We start from the raw sequence: 17,066 nt of genomic DNA on the forward strand, positions 1-17,066 counted from the left end.
ATCGTTTCTACACTTATCTCTTCTCCTTACGATATCTTTTTGGCCTAACTTTTCCTGATTTAACTTAGTACACCTTAAGTTCCACTAAAAAGAATGACAAAACCTGTTATGATTACTTTACCATCATCATTCCTTGTATACACTTTACTTGCTGTTGGTGGTAGAGTTGCATTTTTAATGTTTATAGATCACCTAGCACAGAGGTGTACCAATGAACAACCAGAGGACAGGACAGAGAGATCTACACTATGGAACTAAAACATACATACATTTTCCCTGCTCCTACTCTCAGAAAAGCTTCAGGCACACTAGCTGCTTCATGGGCAGCATAAGCCCTCCCGATTTGGAGGTTTCTGAAATGCTTGCAGCAACAGTGTAACCATCTAATATTACAGCTTTCTGATTCATATGAGAGGGTCTTTGATTGCACCTACTGGTATCTGAAATTGCCATAAAATATCTAGAGTAATGTAATTTATTACTTACCTTTTAGCTTATACCCTCCCAATCGCAAATAATGATTATTTTTAAAATCATCAAATCAAGCTGACAGCATTCCATAGTATGCTCTAAGTGTTTTTATGATGGCCTGTACACTTCAGAATGCATTAGGTAACAGCAAAAGTGTACCTGCGTATCTCAAGGAGAAAGACGACTCCATTTTACCACTGCTGAAACAAGTTTTTTCACTCAGCATTGCTTCCTGCAAAGGCATCACTTTCATGTCTAGAAACTGAAATAACATTTGAGATGCCATGTTGCTTTTTCTTTTCTTTTCTTCTTCCAGTCATCCTATCTGTAGGAACAGTAAACAGAAACACACACAAAATTGTGCTAACCTCCTACTCATATGTGCCTGCATATTTTACTTCATGGGCTTTATACATTTGAACTTCACAAAAAAGCATTTACCTCTTTTGCTGTAACTCATTGTTGATGTCAAAGTGGCAGATTAGTTCTACCAGTACTTACAATAAAAAGAAATTATGTGGCTACACAAAGAATTTAACTCTTCTACTACTTCATATGCATACACCATACATTTGTGCTGAAGCCTCCATTCTTACGGCATTCAACACAGTACAATGAAAAAGACCAAAATCAATTTTGAGGAAGCTTCCCCTTTTAAATCAGTTGCATGACTCTCTTCTCTTTCAGTACTTCTCAACTTCAATATCATAAACACACAGTCTGTGTTGCTACTACTCTTTCCCTTACAGCTAAGGTGGAAAGAAGAGAGACATACTCTACCACCTTTACACAATTTAGCAACCACAGCTCTACTATTACCTTTGGCATACAACCTTTTCATTCTAAACAGAACACCTTTGTTATTTTTTTAATGTGACATGTCTACATAGACATTCGTTCAAACACCATTTGGGGGGAACCTGCTTTACAAGATTACATTTATAGCAAAATGTGTAAAATATCATCAGTCTCCAACATATAAAAACTGCAGAAGAATCCTAGAAGATGCATTAAAATGCAAGGCTGCAGTTTCATCATTTGTTTCAGCAGGGGCAATGCAGTTGGTGTAGCTCTACCTGTTACTAGTGGTTGGGCTATAACAGTACACCACCAGTAAGTCAGAAGGGTGAAAATGAGGGCAAATTTAGGCTTTTGACTTTATTTATTTAGTTTTTCTTCAGTCTCTGAGAAGAGTGGATACCTGATATCCAGTCTGTGAACAGGTATGTTTTGTAAAGAAAGGCACTACCAGCAACACAGTTCAATCGTTTCAGGGTTTTTTGTCTGAATAATATCTAAGGCAAAATCTATATAAATCCCACTAAATAACTATAGCTGTAAGTGTGCTGTACATTTACAAAAGGCTGAATCTCTCTTCTCTTTGCTAGCAGAGTTGCGCATCTTCTCCTCAATCACAGTCACAGCAAGACCGTGAGATGATGGATCCCAAATAACTGCAATTCTCTACAGTGTATTTATTAGCCCACTGACACTGTTTTAGACACCTGGTTTTATTTTGATCACAGAGGCAATTTCTGAAGTGTCAAGCATTACTCCCAAGTTGAAGAAAAGGTCACTACAGTGCCTTTGAAGCACCGCTATGCAGTAGTGACAGAAAAGCAAAGATTGAGTTTCATGCCTGCAAGTTTTACTTAAACAAATGGCCCCAGTTTGCCTACTCACTTAGGTGCCTCTGTTAGTTTTCCCATAATTGTGAGGTCTGCAGTTAAATGAAATGGCAGATTCATCACTGATACAATCTTTGTCTAAGGTTTACAGTCGTTTAATTTGTGTGCTTTCAGGGCTTGAGGGCATTTTCCAGTAGCTTTTCTTTATCCTGAAGGGATTTGGGTATCCTTAACAGGGGACTAAATTAATCCCTACATCAAATGATACCAGAGACGTGGCCTTCACTTGTCAATTTAGAATTAAAAACGAAATTGCTTTCTCAGAAAGCAAAAGGAATGTAGAACACAGAAATTACACACACACACAAAAATTACACTCAATACTTCAGTGTCTACAACATTACAGAATTCACGAAAGAGTAAATCTTCATGTCTGTTGATTGTAAAATCTTGAATTCACCCTACGTATGGGTGTTTGAGTACATAAATTAAAATTAATAGAAGGGTAAAAGCACGGCAGGAGGGGAAACAATAGCAACTGGGGGCAAACTGAAATACAAAAGTTCACAACAATGTCTGTAAACTATCAAACAAACATTGTACCAATCTACCATCATTAGGCTTATGTACACCCACTCGCTCTTGTGAAATGCCCCCAAACAACAATATACCTAAAATCTACTATTTCAGAGTGAAATGTTGAAAAGCATTTTTACCTTAATTAAGAAGATATTCTTCTCCTACCCATAATACCTAGCAGGTCTGGGTTTTTTCTTCACAGGTGGAAAAAACCAGCAAACTACTAAAGAGGACCAAGAAACAACAGATTTCTTATTCATATCAGACTGACTGTTACCAGGTCTTAAGACTTCCCACAGCAACTGATGGTTGTTTTGACCATTTTCTAAAGAACTGGTGTGAGATTCTTCACACAAATTTTCAAAACTTTCTTATTACCTTTTAATGAAATAGTGATCTTTTTAACTAAATTCACTGCTGGTCAGAAGTTGGCTTATAGACTTAAAAAACAATAATGAGGCTCTATTCACTGGTTTTCATAACCAAACTGAATAACCTTGATACTGAAGATAACTGGATTTGTGACTCTTAGAAGAAAGGCAGTAAAAACTGGATCTCTGCTCAGTAATGCACACATGAAAGAAAATCCACTGTTCGAGAAACATCTGAACCCCTGCCATAACAAGTTACTGCACTTTCTGCTATAACCTACACTATAATATCATGGATCTGCTGGTTCCTGTGTTTCCAGAACCTAGTTTTCAGTATTTTTAAAAATGGTTAAAAAAAAAAAAGTAATTTCAAGATTTGTTTCAGAAAATCTTCACAACCAACCTTCCTTATTTCTGGCAACCTTGGCATTTCATGAAGCCCACTGATTCTGGGCGAGGGGGAGGAAATCAATGTATTTTGCTGAGTAAAGAATTGTGTAAAGACAAGTGGACCACTATACACCTTTTCCCAGGACAAATACCATAGAATCACAGGAAATTTTTTAACTTTAACCAGTAAAAATTAGCTACATTTTATTACTAATATTTACAAATGAGAACTGTACATTTACAATGTAAACACTTCAAATTAATGTAATTTCCATTTGACTAGTGGAACACATTTTCCCTTCCTGAATTCAAAGGGAAACAGAATTAAGCTACGTCCAAAAACTATTTCTTTCACTCTCGGAGGGAAATTACAAGCAGAAGGTTGCAAGTAATAGAACACAATTTTAAACTCACAAGAATGGTTAGATAAATTAATGTGGCATAATTCTCATACCAATGCAGGTTATTAAGGTGCATGAATAATAAAATCAAGCCTTCTCAAGGAAATGTGTTAACAGAAATCTAGTTAGATTCAGGGAAAAAAACAAAACAAAACAAAACAAAACAAAACAAAAAACCCACAAAACCCCCACCTTTTTTTCTGCAAGTAGAAAGAGACTGGGTTACTTTTAGCTTGGAGAGGTTTTGATTTTCCTTATGTAACACTTGTACTAATCCTTTATTCAAACAGATTTTTATGACTATCTGCTATTGCAGATTCCTTTTTCAGAAAGGAAAAACATTCTGTTTACTTCACTGATGGGAATATCCCTCAGTGCCGGAATTGCTTCTTCTTGAAATTTCTTCAGTTGCTGCTTTTTTGCATAGTTATCTACAGGAAAGAATAAGAACATTTCACTTATTAAAGATTTTCTTTTTTCTTTCAAGAAACGTAATATAATGCAACACTGTATAAATTTAGCTGCTATAAGTGATGCTGAAAAGCCCATCTTGCTGAGGTATAATGAGACGGCCATCAGCAACACTTTACAACAAGATATCTCAGCAGAGCCCCTGAAGAAATCAACCCCACCCTCCTGCTGAAATCACTGTTTGGGACTAGGTTTAAGATACTGTATGACATTAAACCATCACTACCCAAAGATAAAAAGAACAAACAAAAAACCCCAGAGTGGATAGCACAGTCTGTTGTTTGAACACTTTGTACTAGGATTTCTGCTGAGAGATGCCGTCCACCCTCCATTTATGTTGGCTGCTTGTTCCCATCACCACACAGCACCCATTCCCACAACAGTATAAACATTTTTATAGATGCATTTTGACACAATTACAGAACTTCTCCTTCTGAAAAAGAAAATTTTCAAATACAGTTGTTTTCAAACATAGTAGGTCCCCCATCCCACCTGCCATACAGCCACACAAACTCCTGGGTTGACATCAAAAGAGAGGGTGACGTAAGAATGTCAATGAGTGCCCAAGAACACAGGGGTGACTAAACAGCAGTTCTTGACAGAAGCATTGGAGTAACGCATTTGAACTACAGCACTGACTGATTGCTTTTCCTTAGCAGTGCAGTGTAATGTACTACTACTATGTACATATAGTAGTATGCAACGCACACAAAACAATGCAACTTCAGCAGTCGCTTTAGCAAAGTAAAGTTCCTGCCAAATTTTACAGTCTGCATTTTTTCTAACCCCTGCAAATAGTGGTGGAATTCCTCATGTGGAAGAATGTGCAGCTACGTGGAGAATGTTGTGAGTGCCTAGAACATGTCTCCTTTGCAGAAGTAAAGGCTACACAAAAGTCGAGAGAAAAACTGAAGAACAGCTTTTTTACACAGGCAATCACTAACATATCTAATCAGGCCTCAATACCACAACATCCTCCTTTGCGCCACATTGGCTCCTGCTTGACTTCCCGCTTCTGCCACTGCTGGGTAGGTACTCACCCCTTTCGTCCCATGACACTCTTCCCTGGTTCATAATGCAAGGTGCAAACCTGGGAGTTCTTTATATGCCTAACCCCTGTTCCTCTAAAGTGGTCTGTTTTACTAACAAAGTACTCTTTACTAGTTGGAAGCCACTGCCATATGATGGCATGGATGGAAGAGCCAGGCTTATGGCTATCTTTTCATTCTAGTCCTTCAGTACTTCCAAGAACTCCTTTTCTAAATCAAAATATTTAAAGGCTTACAATTTGGTTTATATTATATACAGCTACATATATAAATATTTACAGAAATTACCAGTTGAGTATCAAAATTAAACAAAACAAAACAGAAAAACCAATAAAATTACCTGTAATGGTATGTGTGGAGTTAAGTGGAGCTGTACTCATCATGTTAATACCAAAAAGTAATATATAACCGATTCCTATAGCAACCAGTAGATACACTGGCAAAGCAACTGCCCAGTATCTGAGGAAGAAGATTTTAAAATTCACATATCATAATAACAAACACCTAATGATGTAACAGTTTTAATACAGCAGTTGTTATTGTATCTAGCACAAACTTAGCCAAAAGGAGAACGAACACCACCTCCAAACACGGGCCCTGGCCTCTCCCATTATGACTGACTACAGAGTCTCCATAGCTAGTTTAGTATAAATCCTCGAATAGATTCCTTACAGATGTTTATTTTTTTTAATTACATTTTAAAATTTACTGTATTTTCACTGGAAAAGTTCCTGAGAAAAAAATTATCATAAAACATTCAAATACCATTGCTTTTTTCACCATAGCTACTTATCTACAGACATAAAAATGCTTCAAAAAGATTAGAGTGCTTTATCATCAAAAACTGGATTAAATACAGGGTCACTATTTTAAAAAAAACCCAACAACTTTTGCTATTTCAGAATATTTAAGGGTGTCCTATACTTACACATATTCAGGCTAAAAAGTTTAACTGGTTGAACTTACTTTTGAGGCCAGTATGTTAGTCCCAATGAGAACAGCCAAGTCTCGGGAACATAAGCCCAGATGAGGTACAACACTGCATGAAAGAATTAAAAGGTCATCATAGTACAACTGATACTGGTTTGCTCTTCCTTCATTAATTTTAGAGCAGTATTTTCCCTTTACACTACTCCACAAAAATTCCTTTACACTATTCCACTATTACACAAACCAACGTAGCTCAACCAAAACATTGTAGAATATGTGTCCCAGGCACAAAACCTGCCCAACACAGGGACAGTGTTTTGTAGGTGGTTATATGATATCATTTTTATATTTGCTTTAACATTTACTTTCTGATTTCCTGCGTAGACAAGAATTTCTTGCAAGTTGAACTGCAGAACAAAGCAAGCCCTCAGTAAAAGGATGCCAAATGACTGACTGTGGAAAACATTAAATCAGAAAATGATCACACAGTGAGTCACGTGGTTGAGAGAAAAGCTGGTAGAATTGCAGTGCTTGGATAGAACTGGTCAGATGCTGTTACTGGAAATACTTTCTGATTCTTGGCAAGATAATCATTTTCATGTCAACAAAACCAATACTGAGAAATTTTGTTTCCTAACAACAAATCCAGAGAAAAGTTTAACAAAACTTGAGGGGAACAGGTTAGTAGCCAGTGACACAAGCTGCAGAACTGCAGTGGCTTCCTGCAGTAGTAACAGAAACTAAATACTTTCATTTCTTCTTACTTCCTAAGGGCGAGAGAAAGACTGACAGAAGGATCCTGGTTTATTATTTGACTACAGTACAGTTGCAGCACCTTTTCTTGGGTTGAAAAGGTGTTCTCACCTTCTCAAGTCTTGGTCCTGCGTGGGCATGCAAGACATTTGCCCCAGTATTTAAAGGGTGGCTAAGAAGAAGATGGAGACTCCCTTTTTACAAGGAGTCACATGGAAAGGATGAGGGGTAATGGGCACACATTATTCCTGGGAAGATTCCAACTGGACACAAGAGGAAAATTTTTCACAATGAGAACAACCAGCCATTGGAATAATCTCCCCAGGGAAGTGGTGGATTCTCCAACACTGGACACTTTTAAGATTTGTCTAGACAGGGTGCTGGAACATCTAGTCTAGGTCATGCTTTGCCAAGAAAGGTTGGACTAGATGATCCTTGAGGTCTTCCAACCTGGTACTCTGTGATATGCCAAAGCATCTGTCACACCAACAAAGAGATATTGATATAACTCTAATCATTCTCCATTGCTGTTAACCAAAATGACTTACTATTTTTTTTATTTCAGTATTTGGGTGGGGAAGGTTACACTACTAGCATCGACAGTGGTTACTGAATATGACCATGTATGCAACGCAAGTAAAAAAGCTACCAACATAAGAATGCAGAGAATTTTTTAAATAACTTGACTCCGCAATACTACTAAAGATCCCGTAACAACACTCAAAACAGACAAAACATGAGGAAACTAGAAGGCAGTGACACATCTTTGCAGCAGCAGACAGGTCTGCTCACTTAGTCCTTCACCACACACCCTTGCAACAGGCGGTGTCATACAAGTTTGATCCTTTCCAGGTGGTCTTATTGGAATTACATTTGCCTCGTAAGCAAAGGAACACTGTTCGGTGAAGTATTCAGCACGCACTATACTTACTGAAGCCAAACCACGATCCTAAAAACAGAGCAAATCCATATATTGCCCTTTCCGGCAAGGGGGCTGGAGAGTTTTCAACCATGTCGGTCTCTTCCCTTTAACTACGGGGGATGAATGACAACACACACAGGACACGGTCAGACGTTACCGGAGGTTTCCAGGTCAGTCCCCCTGGGAACACCCTCCCGGTGGCCGTGCGTGCGCGACCCCCTTCCCCTCGTTCCGTGACCGTTCCACTCGCCCCACAGGCAGGAACCGCGGTGCTACCGACCGGCACTCCCCTCCGCACACCTCTGGACCCACCGCCTGCCCGCACCCCCGTCCCGTCCCTCTGCCGCCTCCCTTTCGAGGCCACGGCCTAGACAGGGAAGGAAGAAGTGGAATACGGCGTGAGCACCCGGCCGCGCACCCCACTGCGGTACCGCGCCTCCGCCTCCGCGCCAGGCCTCATCTCGCACATGCGCAAGCACAGCCGCGCCGGCCGCGGGCTCTCTCACGGCAGCGGGCGCCGAGCCTGTGAGCTCCCTTGACGTCAGGCGGCAGCCAGCCAGTCGCCAGAGCCGGCTGCGCGCGGGTGGGAGCTGCCGCGGCCCTGCGGAGCCGGAGCGGAGCGGCGGAGGCGGCGGCTGGTGAGTGCGGTGGAGGTGGGTGCTTCCCCTCTCCCCGTGTCTCGCTGGGCTCCCAATCCCCCTTCTCCCATGTGGGGAGGGTGATGCCCGTGTCTCTGGAGCTCCCGGCGGGGTGACGCCCGGCCCGGTCCGGTCCGCCTGGAGCGGGGACCGGTGCTGTCGGCGGCGGAGCTCCTCCGGGTCGCTGGAGCTATTTGTCTCTGGGAGGACCGAGCACGGGCAGGGCTGTCCCGGCGGGAAATGCTGCGCTGCGACACGTCAGTGGCGAGCCTCGGGGTTTCCGGGGTGTAGCGGCGGCGGGGAGCCCGGCCGGCCCCAGCCTCGCCTCTGTAAGACTGTCGGGAAGGGACGGGCGCTGCCGGACGAGCCGCCGGGCAGCAGAGGGATGCGCGGCCTGGGCCGAGGCTGTAGCGCTGGGTCTGTCAGGCGGGGCTGCCCGGGGGTTTAACTCCGCTCTCCCGGGACGTGGCAATAGCTCTGGGATGATGTCGCCTGCCCAGCTGGTGGAAACTGCCCGTCCTTTTCCTGCCGGTCTGGTGTGAGGAGTGCTGGAGTATTGTCAGGCGTCAGGGGCTTGGGAGGCTGTTAGTCGATTTAACTAGCTTTTGACTGATGCTTTAGGTTATTATTTTCCACATTAACATATGCTATGTGAAAATAAGAGCACATCTTCCGTGAAACTCTTGCAAAGGGTAATTTAATGTTGTGATTATTTCAAGTCTTGCGAGGCATATGTTACTTGCCTCTTACCTTCCCTTCATGCCTTTCTCATAATCCTTTTCTTTCAGGATCATGTACCATGGGTGAACCTATACCCAAGTCCGAGTCTGCGGGCCTGGCTTTTTATGCCGATCGTAAATCTTGCTGTGAATTGGTAAGTAGAGTTGGAACTAGGTGAAAAAATTGCAAGATGTTCCAGGGGAGTTTATACCTATATCTGATCTGCAGAGTAATTGCTAGTGTTGATTAATTCAAACTGATGCAAAAGTACTTTATACCACTGTTATTCACTTACGAAAGTAGTAAATTGGGATATAGCACAGAGACTGTGTATCCTCTTATCAGGTAAGTTTTACTTAATTCATATACAACTATGTAAAACTAGATGGTGATGCATAGGTCCTATTAGCAGTACTTGACCAACTTGTTGGCTGCGTATCTAAGCCATATTTGGGATGATATACTTCCGAGTGACAGGTTCACTTCCTGTAACTGCAGAGCAATCACAGCTTAGTTCATTTAAGTTCAAGTCTGCAAATTAACTGCAGTGTTCGCCCATTCTGTGTTCTTATCATCTCTTACAATTTTTTTCTAGCCCTTTGTGCCCAATAAAGTCTCTACTCATTTAGTTGTTTCTTTTATTGAATAAACTGTAGCACTTTTCTGTTTTAATACTTCAAGATTGCTTCCCTTGACTCATATTTCCCCCTTCTTGCTATGCTTAAGGGGTCTTGGAAAACACTCTGTTAGTTAATCTTCCTGCTGCTTGGAGAGTTTAGTTTTGAGTTATTTATCCAAGTGTCACTGCTGCAGAATGCAAGCTAGCTGGCCTAATATTATTCTTCATATGCAAAAATTAAAAATAAAGGTAAATTGAATTTACCAGTACAGTAGTGAGTATCATTAGAAATTGTTTAGATCAATAAAGATTTTTTTTTTTTCCTGTGTGTTCTGTGGACTAAATAAAGTACCTTAACAGCTGTGTTAACGTAAGATACTAGACGTTTTATCTCTTAAGGTGACGTGCGTGCTGTGCTATGGAAAGAAAGCCCTTGATTCTGTGCAAGTGCTAAATCTTGGTTTTCAAGTTTGCTTTGGTGGCAATACCACCTTGAGCTTGATGTATCGAGGGTGTGTGTTGAGGGTGGGTGTGTGGTTTGTTTTGTTTTTAAGTATTGTAGTAAAATCTGCTCTGTGGAGTGAAGGAAATGTTCAGTCGTCTTTCAAGATTAACTGATTTTGAAATAATTATTTTTTTTCTTCTTTGTTATTGAGTGTGATGGTCTATTAAGTATGTCATTGTTATGACAATTTATTTTTGAGAGTAAGCTTTGATTTGCATGTAACGTTGTAATAGTTCAGAAGTGCTGCGTTGGGTGAAATCACATGATTGCTTGTCATCACTTTAGGTCAAGTTAGTAACTCATCTTTGCACACAGTAAGTCAACTTTGCACATAGCATGCTAGTATTTGCAGGAAGTGTGCCACTGAAAGAGTAAACGTCTGTCAAAGAGCATCTTTTATACTGATCTAAGTATGTTCAATAATTACCTTTTCTTGAGAAGTCAGAGACAGAATGTAAAAATCACTTTCATCCCTCCCTTTTCCTGATGTAAACAATTAATATTGGTTTAATATTTAGAAACAGTTCATCGATCATAGCTAGTGTAACACATTTGAAAGATGGGCAATGTTAAAAAAAGACGTTTATCTTTAGGGTCATGCAGTGTTTGTACAGCGATCGCCACAGAAGCCTAAAACAGGTATGTAAACTAATATTACATACTTTCTAATACACTTTTTGTGCTGTGTTTAGATCTTTTGACTGCTATTTCACTTTTTTCCTTATTTTGTCTGAATAAGTAGAAAATTATTATTTCTGAGCAGAAACATTAGTTCTTTTACACTGGAAGAAGACTCATCTTTTTTGTTCAAAAGTAATGTGCACAAGACTCCTAAACATTTGTGAGAAACGGGTAAATTCTCAGTAATATGTGCATATATGCAGTCGATTAATGTTTTAGGATGGAGACTTGGGCTTGTGTTCATTACCTGTGTGTTAATTGTAGCTATATTTTAGCTGTATAGGTCTAAAGATACCTTCAAGTTGATCTTTGTAGGTAAAATTTTGTAGTTACAGTATTTAAAAATAATTTTTAGCTGCAGAAAAGCAAGTGGGTCAAGAGTATGTCAAGTTCTTCAGAACTGTATTCGCTATACAAACGATACCCTGTAACATGTAGGAAACTCATATGTACACAGCCAACAGTGTCGAATGAGTTTTTGCATATATTCAGGTTCTCAGATAATACTGCTTCTGCTCTGAGAATAATTGATGCCATCTCAATAGTGTAAAAATGATCTTTACCTTTTAAAGACAATCTCTGAGGGAAATGGATTATATTTTTGAAAGAGCCATGCATCATGCATGCCTCTGGAGAAAAAAAGAATAATATTGCCAATCTTCTTGTACCATGTTGCTATGTGCCGCACTACTCTGGACTTATTGTAGAAAATAATTGAATGGGTACAGTTAGAAGAGGCTCATGTTTTACCTTGAACATTAACAGCCAGTAAACAGCTCACAGCCCTTGTTAGGCTCCTCATTTAGAAGCAGGCTGCATTTATTAAATGATAACTTATTACATCAATACAATTCAGAACACAAGCAATTCCTTGAGCAAGGAATGTAAAGTCTGCCAGCAGGCCTGTATTCTCCCACAGATACCCTTATACTGCCTCTATACCTCCATATAAATTCCCTCTCCTCCTTCAATTTATAAAACACTTCAAGTTGCCAGATGTATTTAGAGTGTTCAAATTTTGTTTCGGTTACATAGTACTTAAGAATACAGCATGGAAATAACTGATGGTTTGAATGTTTATTTTGACTTCGGTTACTTGTAATGCCTGAATTGTGTAGTCTAATTCCTAACTATTTTCTTGAAGATGTTGATCCCTGTGAAGTGTGGTGCAGTCAGCCAGTTGACGTGTTAACAGAATATTGCAACGTTATTAAAATACTCATCTTTTGGCCTCTTCTCTTCAAAAGTGAAAGTAATTCTTTGGCAGCTGATTTGAAGTAAGTAATCATATTATCAAAGTGATTTAATCAGCCTTTGTTTTGTTTTGGGGTTTTTTTGGGTTGCCTGTGAAAGTTCGTTGTACACTTTCAGTAGTGGTTAGACTGTCTGCAGGAATGTTTTTACCAGTGGGCTAAGTTAGTTACGGTCAGAAGGCATAGTTCTCCATGCAGCCCTCCCTTCTTCAGGCTGAACAGCTCCAGTTTTCTCAGCCTGTCTTTGTATGGAAGGTGCTCAAGCCCCATCATCCTCATGGCCCTCCTCTGGGCTTGCTCCAACAGCTGCATGGTCTTCTTATGTTGGAGACACCAGAACTGCACACAGTGCTCCAAGTGGGGTCTCATGAGAGCAGAGGAGAGAGGCAGGATCAGCTCCTTCGGCCTGCTGGTCACGCTTCTTTTAATGCAGCCCAGCACATGGTTGGTTTCTGGGCTGCAAGCGCACACTGGAACCGGCTCATGTTCAGTTTCTCATTGACCCCCAAGTCCTTCTCCGCAGGGCTGCTCTGAATCTCTTCTCCGCCCAACCTGTAGCTGTGCCTGGGATTGCCCCGACCCAGTTGTAGGACCTTGCACTTTGCATTGTTGAACTTCATGAGGTTGCCATTGGCCCACCTCTCAAGCATGTCAAGGTCCCTCTGGATGACATCCCTTCCCTCCAGCATGTCAACCGCACCACATAACTTAGTGTCATTGGCAAACTTGCTGAGGGCGCACTCAATCCCACTGTCTGTGCCACCAGCAAAGATGTTGAACAGGGTTGGTCCCAACACTGGCCCCTGAGGAACAGCACTCGTTACCATTCTCCAGTTGGACATTGAGCCAGTGGCCATTGACCACAGTTCTCTGTGTGCGGCCATCCAGCCATTTTTTTATCCACCAGGTGGTCCATCCATCAAATCCATGTCTTTCCAGTTTAGAGACAAGGATGTCATGCGGGACAGTGTCAAATGCTTTGCACAAATCCCAAGTAGATGACATCAGCTCTCTGCTCCTAACCAGAGCAGCTGATGTTGTCTGCCTGGATGACATTTGTAACCATTGAGTTTGTAACCATGGTCCTGCTTAGATCTAATTACCGTAAATATTAGTAACGATGACCATGTAGTACAGTGTTATTTTCCTAAATACAAACTTGTTCTGGTTTTAAGCAGCTCACAGATTTTAGACTGGAATTGGAAGAGACTCTGTGATTTAGAGGTTTTGGAAGACCTTTTTGATTTAATGAAAAAAGTTGTTGTAAGTACTATGTTTTAACTTTGTGCAAGTTTTCAAGTATAATAGGTTAATTAAATCTGTACCTTATGCATCTTGGGATTTTGTCTTAAATTAGATATTTCCTTTTGCTGGTATGAATAACTTGTCTGATAGTTGAATTGCAGCTTTCTAGAAAGAATGTAATAGGCTTTATTACAGTTGGGATAACTTACTAAATATTTGCAGAGCCAATAATACAGTTGACTGGGGCTCCTGTAAGTTGCTATGAGTCATATGTGTGAGGAAAATGACACCATTCCTGGATGTGCAAGTTAAATACTACTTTTTCTCTCAGTTATTTTTCCCCTCTTTCACCAAACGATACTTAAAATTCGATATTGTTGCTGACTTGAAACAGAAATGTAACAGTGCAGAGGAGAGAATGATATAACAAATGTTCTCAGCAGCTGAAGGGAAGAGATATTTTTTATTTTTATGTTTAATTTAGGTATTTAAAACAAAAAAAAATTGTTTGCCAGAATTCTGTGCTCAACCCGAAGCAACTTTCTTTGATGAGGTGTTCATGTACTATATTGATCTTATGGATTCATACTTCCTTATGCTCTTTTTGCTGCTTTCAACAAAAATGGTAGGGGATTTGCTATCGAATACAAGAATATTTCTTGAATTGAAATGGACCAGAGCAACTGTCCCAATGATACTGCATTCAGCCAGAACAGAAAATGTTATTGAGTTGAACCTCAGTAGATAGAAACTAAAGTTATCAGATGTTAATAACTTGGTTTCTGTTTGTTTTCTATACCTTTTCCAGAACATTCCAACTTTTATTCGTGGTGTACTGAGAATTGGCAGCGGAGTAGAACATGTAAGCTTCTCAAATTGTTTTTAATACAAATGCTTTTTTATGTGTGAATAAAACCTAAATATTTATACAAATATCCCAAACTTGAAAATGCTTGCATAAATAAATCGAGTCTGTAGTTTTTGGAGTGTGTAGATACAGGACTGGATTTGCCAGCTGGTGCAACTCTGAGCCACAGACCAAAATCTGTGTGTGACAGGAATTGCAAAATAAATATCTTAAGACGACCAAAATGAGTGTCCTCTCTTTCTGTCCTGGTATTGGTGTGTTATGCTGAAAGTCTAGATGTGGGCAGAAGGCAAATACACTTTACATGTAAAGATAAGAAGTTATTGCTAGTATAGCAGATGTCTTCGAGAATGAACTATTGCAGAAGAAGAAAGAAAATAAAGAAAATAAATGCTACTAAACAGAAAAACTCTCTAATGATAATAATAGTACGGTTAAAATTGTAATACACACACTTGCTAGTATCTGACTGTTTTGCAGGTGTTATGCTTATCCTTGCACTGCTCCTTGGAGCTAGCTGGCGTTCTTCGCTGCCAGGACTGCTGTTGATGTTTTCTTCTTCCTCATCCTAGAGTCTACTTAGGTTCATTTTAAAACCAAATTAGACATAACCACTTGGTCAGAAGGAAAATTTCTGTTACAGTTAAAACCAAGTTAAAACAGAGCTCTAAGCAGGTCAGGACAAGCTCCAGATAAACCTGACTAGTCACAGCCCTGTGGCCTTGCAAACTCTGCATAAAGCAATGACAGTGCTGTATGATGGGCCTACAGGGCTACGAGGAAGGGACCACTGAAATGATGCAGAAGTTCTCCTCTTTGGAGATGGGTTGGAAATCTTTTATGACATTGTCAAATAGTGATACTGATTCAATCTGAAGGACTATGAATGCAAGAGCTAGTGTGTGATTTGAAAACCTGCTGATCCATCGTCATTGACAGATTCAGTGTATAGCAGACCTATGCTCATTACATTTTTCAGCTTGTAAACTTTGGACAGTGAATGTACTTAATTTCCCTGTGTTTGTCATTTTCTTCCCACTTCCTAGTTTCAGCTGCCTGCTGTAGGTTAACTGCAAATGCTAAAATAAAAACATTGAAATTAGAAGGCAATACCATAGCTGATAGTTGCAATGGGAGAAGCAGAATAGGTACAACTGTATGTTACTGCTGGATTACGCAGTTCCTGTATTTTTAGTGATAATTTGTCTTAGTCATGTGGGTTTTTATGTTATTTTTCAAAATCTGTAGGCTCAGGTAATGTGGGAATATCCCAGGCAACGGACATTCTTCACTCAATCCCTCTCCTTCAGTTAAAGCTCTGTAGCTCAAACAGTTAAATACAGTTTTAACAGAAAGGAAGTAATGATTTACAGAATTAAGTCTTAGCCCTGCTTGTGTGTCTAACAGCTTGGAGAATGTTGCTTTTTTTGATCAGGCTTGTCACTTCACACTGGAGCAATTTTGTGTGCAGTCACTGAAAAGAAGTTTCAAAATTAAATTCTATAATTTGAGTGGCTCCCCTGCCTCCTGTTGAAAGAATGACTGTTTTCATTTTGTGAATATGCTGTTATGCTGTGCATATGTTATCCAGATATTTGTGTTTACGAGCTGTTGTCTATTTCAAAGGCTAACAGATCAGTAACAAGCGCATATTGTAAGTGCTACAGTAGTATTGTTTGTTATATTTACATTGAATGCTTCCCCTGTATTGTCAGTGAGCTGCTGATTTGTGTGGTGGTGTTTTTGTTTTAAGACTGCTTTGTATAGAATTATTTTTTTTTTCTTTATTTTCCTCTTCTTCAATTGAAATAGGGTGTCTTTGATTTTGGGCATGGACTTGATTGGGTCAGATACACAGGTGATCTCAGTATTCTGCAGAGGCTAGAGAAACTCAGTGGTTTTGGTTCGATGTGTCTTGGAGTTTTCTTTGGTCAATGTAAGTATGAACACTTTTGAAGAAACAATGGTGAGGAAAGTCACTTGTGTTGTAATTATGAAATAGTGAGTGTTTGCATGTATTTCATTGCTCTGGGAGTGACTGAAACAGTGACTGGAAAAATAGTGGTGGTGTGGGGTTTTTTTCCTTGTTTTTTTGTGTATTTGCACCAGTCAATTCTTCCTTGAATTTCTGTATGTGGATCATATTTACAGTGCACATGCTCTTTCTGAACAGAACACTTTTGCACTTTGGTGTCAGTTATGGGCTGTACGTTCGCCCTGTATTCTTTTAACTTAAAATTAAGTTGAAAGTTGCCCAAAATACTATTTGGGTCTTTCTGTTAAATGTTTGGCAGAGGATTTTGTCAAAACACTAAGAGATTAGTCATATTTCAAAAATAAGCTTATGTAGCTCGTTGAAGTTACCATAAGATATTAGCAGTAGCAGTTGAACAACTTCTGAAATTACAAAAAGCTGCCAGGCTGCTGTATTGTTGGATGCATGTTGGAAGCAGATGATCTTAAGGTCCTTTCCAACCCTAACTATTCTATGATTCTATGATTCTATGTTAAATGGCTTCTATTCTCGTCTTTCTGCATATATGCATTCTAACTCAGTTGTTGCAGTAACAGT

At 39.9% G+C, this 17,066-nt stretch overlaps 2 protein-coding genes across 12 annotated transcripts in view; one reads left to right on the forward strand and one right to left on the reverse strand.

Moving 5' to 3' along the window:
* Nucleotides 1–4,062: 4,062 nt before the first annotated feature.
* On the reverse strand, nt 4,063–8,887 carry PIGP (phosphatidylinositol glycan anchor biosynthesis class P). Of its 5 annotated transcripts, none has more exons than XM_030471979.1 (5): nt 8,433–8,887; nt 7,975–8,075; nt 6,327–6,399; nt 5,701–5,819; nt 4,063–4,271 (listed from the first exon to the last, which is right to left on the reverse strand). In XM_030471979.1, exons 2-5 carry the CDS (start codon nt 8,054–8,056, stop codon nt 4,141–4,143), a joined length of 405 nt encoding a protein of 134 aa, XP_030327839.1. In that variant the 5' UTR covers nt 8,057–8,075; nt 8,433–8,887; the 3' UTR covers nt 4,063–4,140. The 5 variants fall into 5 exon arrangements, with proteins under 5 accessions (XP_030327839.1, XP_030327830.1, XP_030327813.1 ...); XM_030471970.1 differs by having other exon boundaries at nt 8,397–8,486; XM_030471953.1 differs by having other exon boundaries at nt 8,384–8,474.
* The window catches only part of TTC3 (tetratricopeptide repeat domain 3), a 64,087-nt gene continuing 55,466 nt past the window's right edge, over nt 8,446–17,066 (forward strand). For 3 of the 7 annotated variants that reach the window (XM_030471899.1, XM_030471922.1, XM_030471928.1), the window contains exons 1-7: nt 8,507–8,603; nt 9,392–9,477; nt 11,041–11,086; nt 12,273–12,405; nt 13,557–13,644; nt 14,435–14,488; nt 16,307–16,430. In XM_030471899.1, coding sequence (XP_030327759.1) covers nt 9,403–9,477; nt 11,041–11,086; nt 12,273–12,405; nt 13,557–13,644; nt 14,435–14,488; nt 16,307–16,430 — 520 coding nt within the window. In that variant the 5' untranslated portion in view covers nt 8,507–8,603; nt 9,392–9,402. Of the gene's footprint in view, nt 8,619–9,391; nt 9,478–11,040; nt 11,087–12,272; nt 12,406–13,556; nt 13,645–14,434; nt 14,489–16,306; nt 16,431–17,066 lie in introns of all 7 variants that reach the window. The other 4 variants (XM_030471914.1, XR_003989431.1, XM_030471906.1 and 1 more) reach the window with 4 other exon arrangements.

The sequence above is a fragment of the Strigops habroptila genome, chromosome 2 (genome assembly GCF_004027225.2).
Source record: "Strigops habroptila isolate Jane chromosome 2, bStrHab1.2.pri, whole genome shotgun sequence".
Classification (NCBI taxonomy): Eukaryota; Metazoa; Chordata; class Aves; order Psittaciformes; family Psittacidae; genus Strigops; species Strigops habroptila.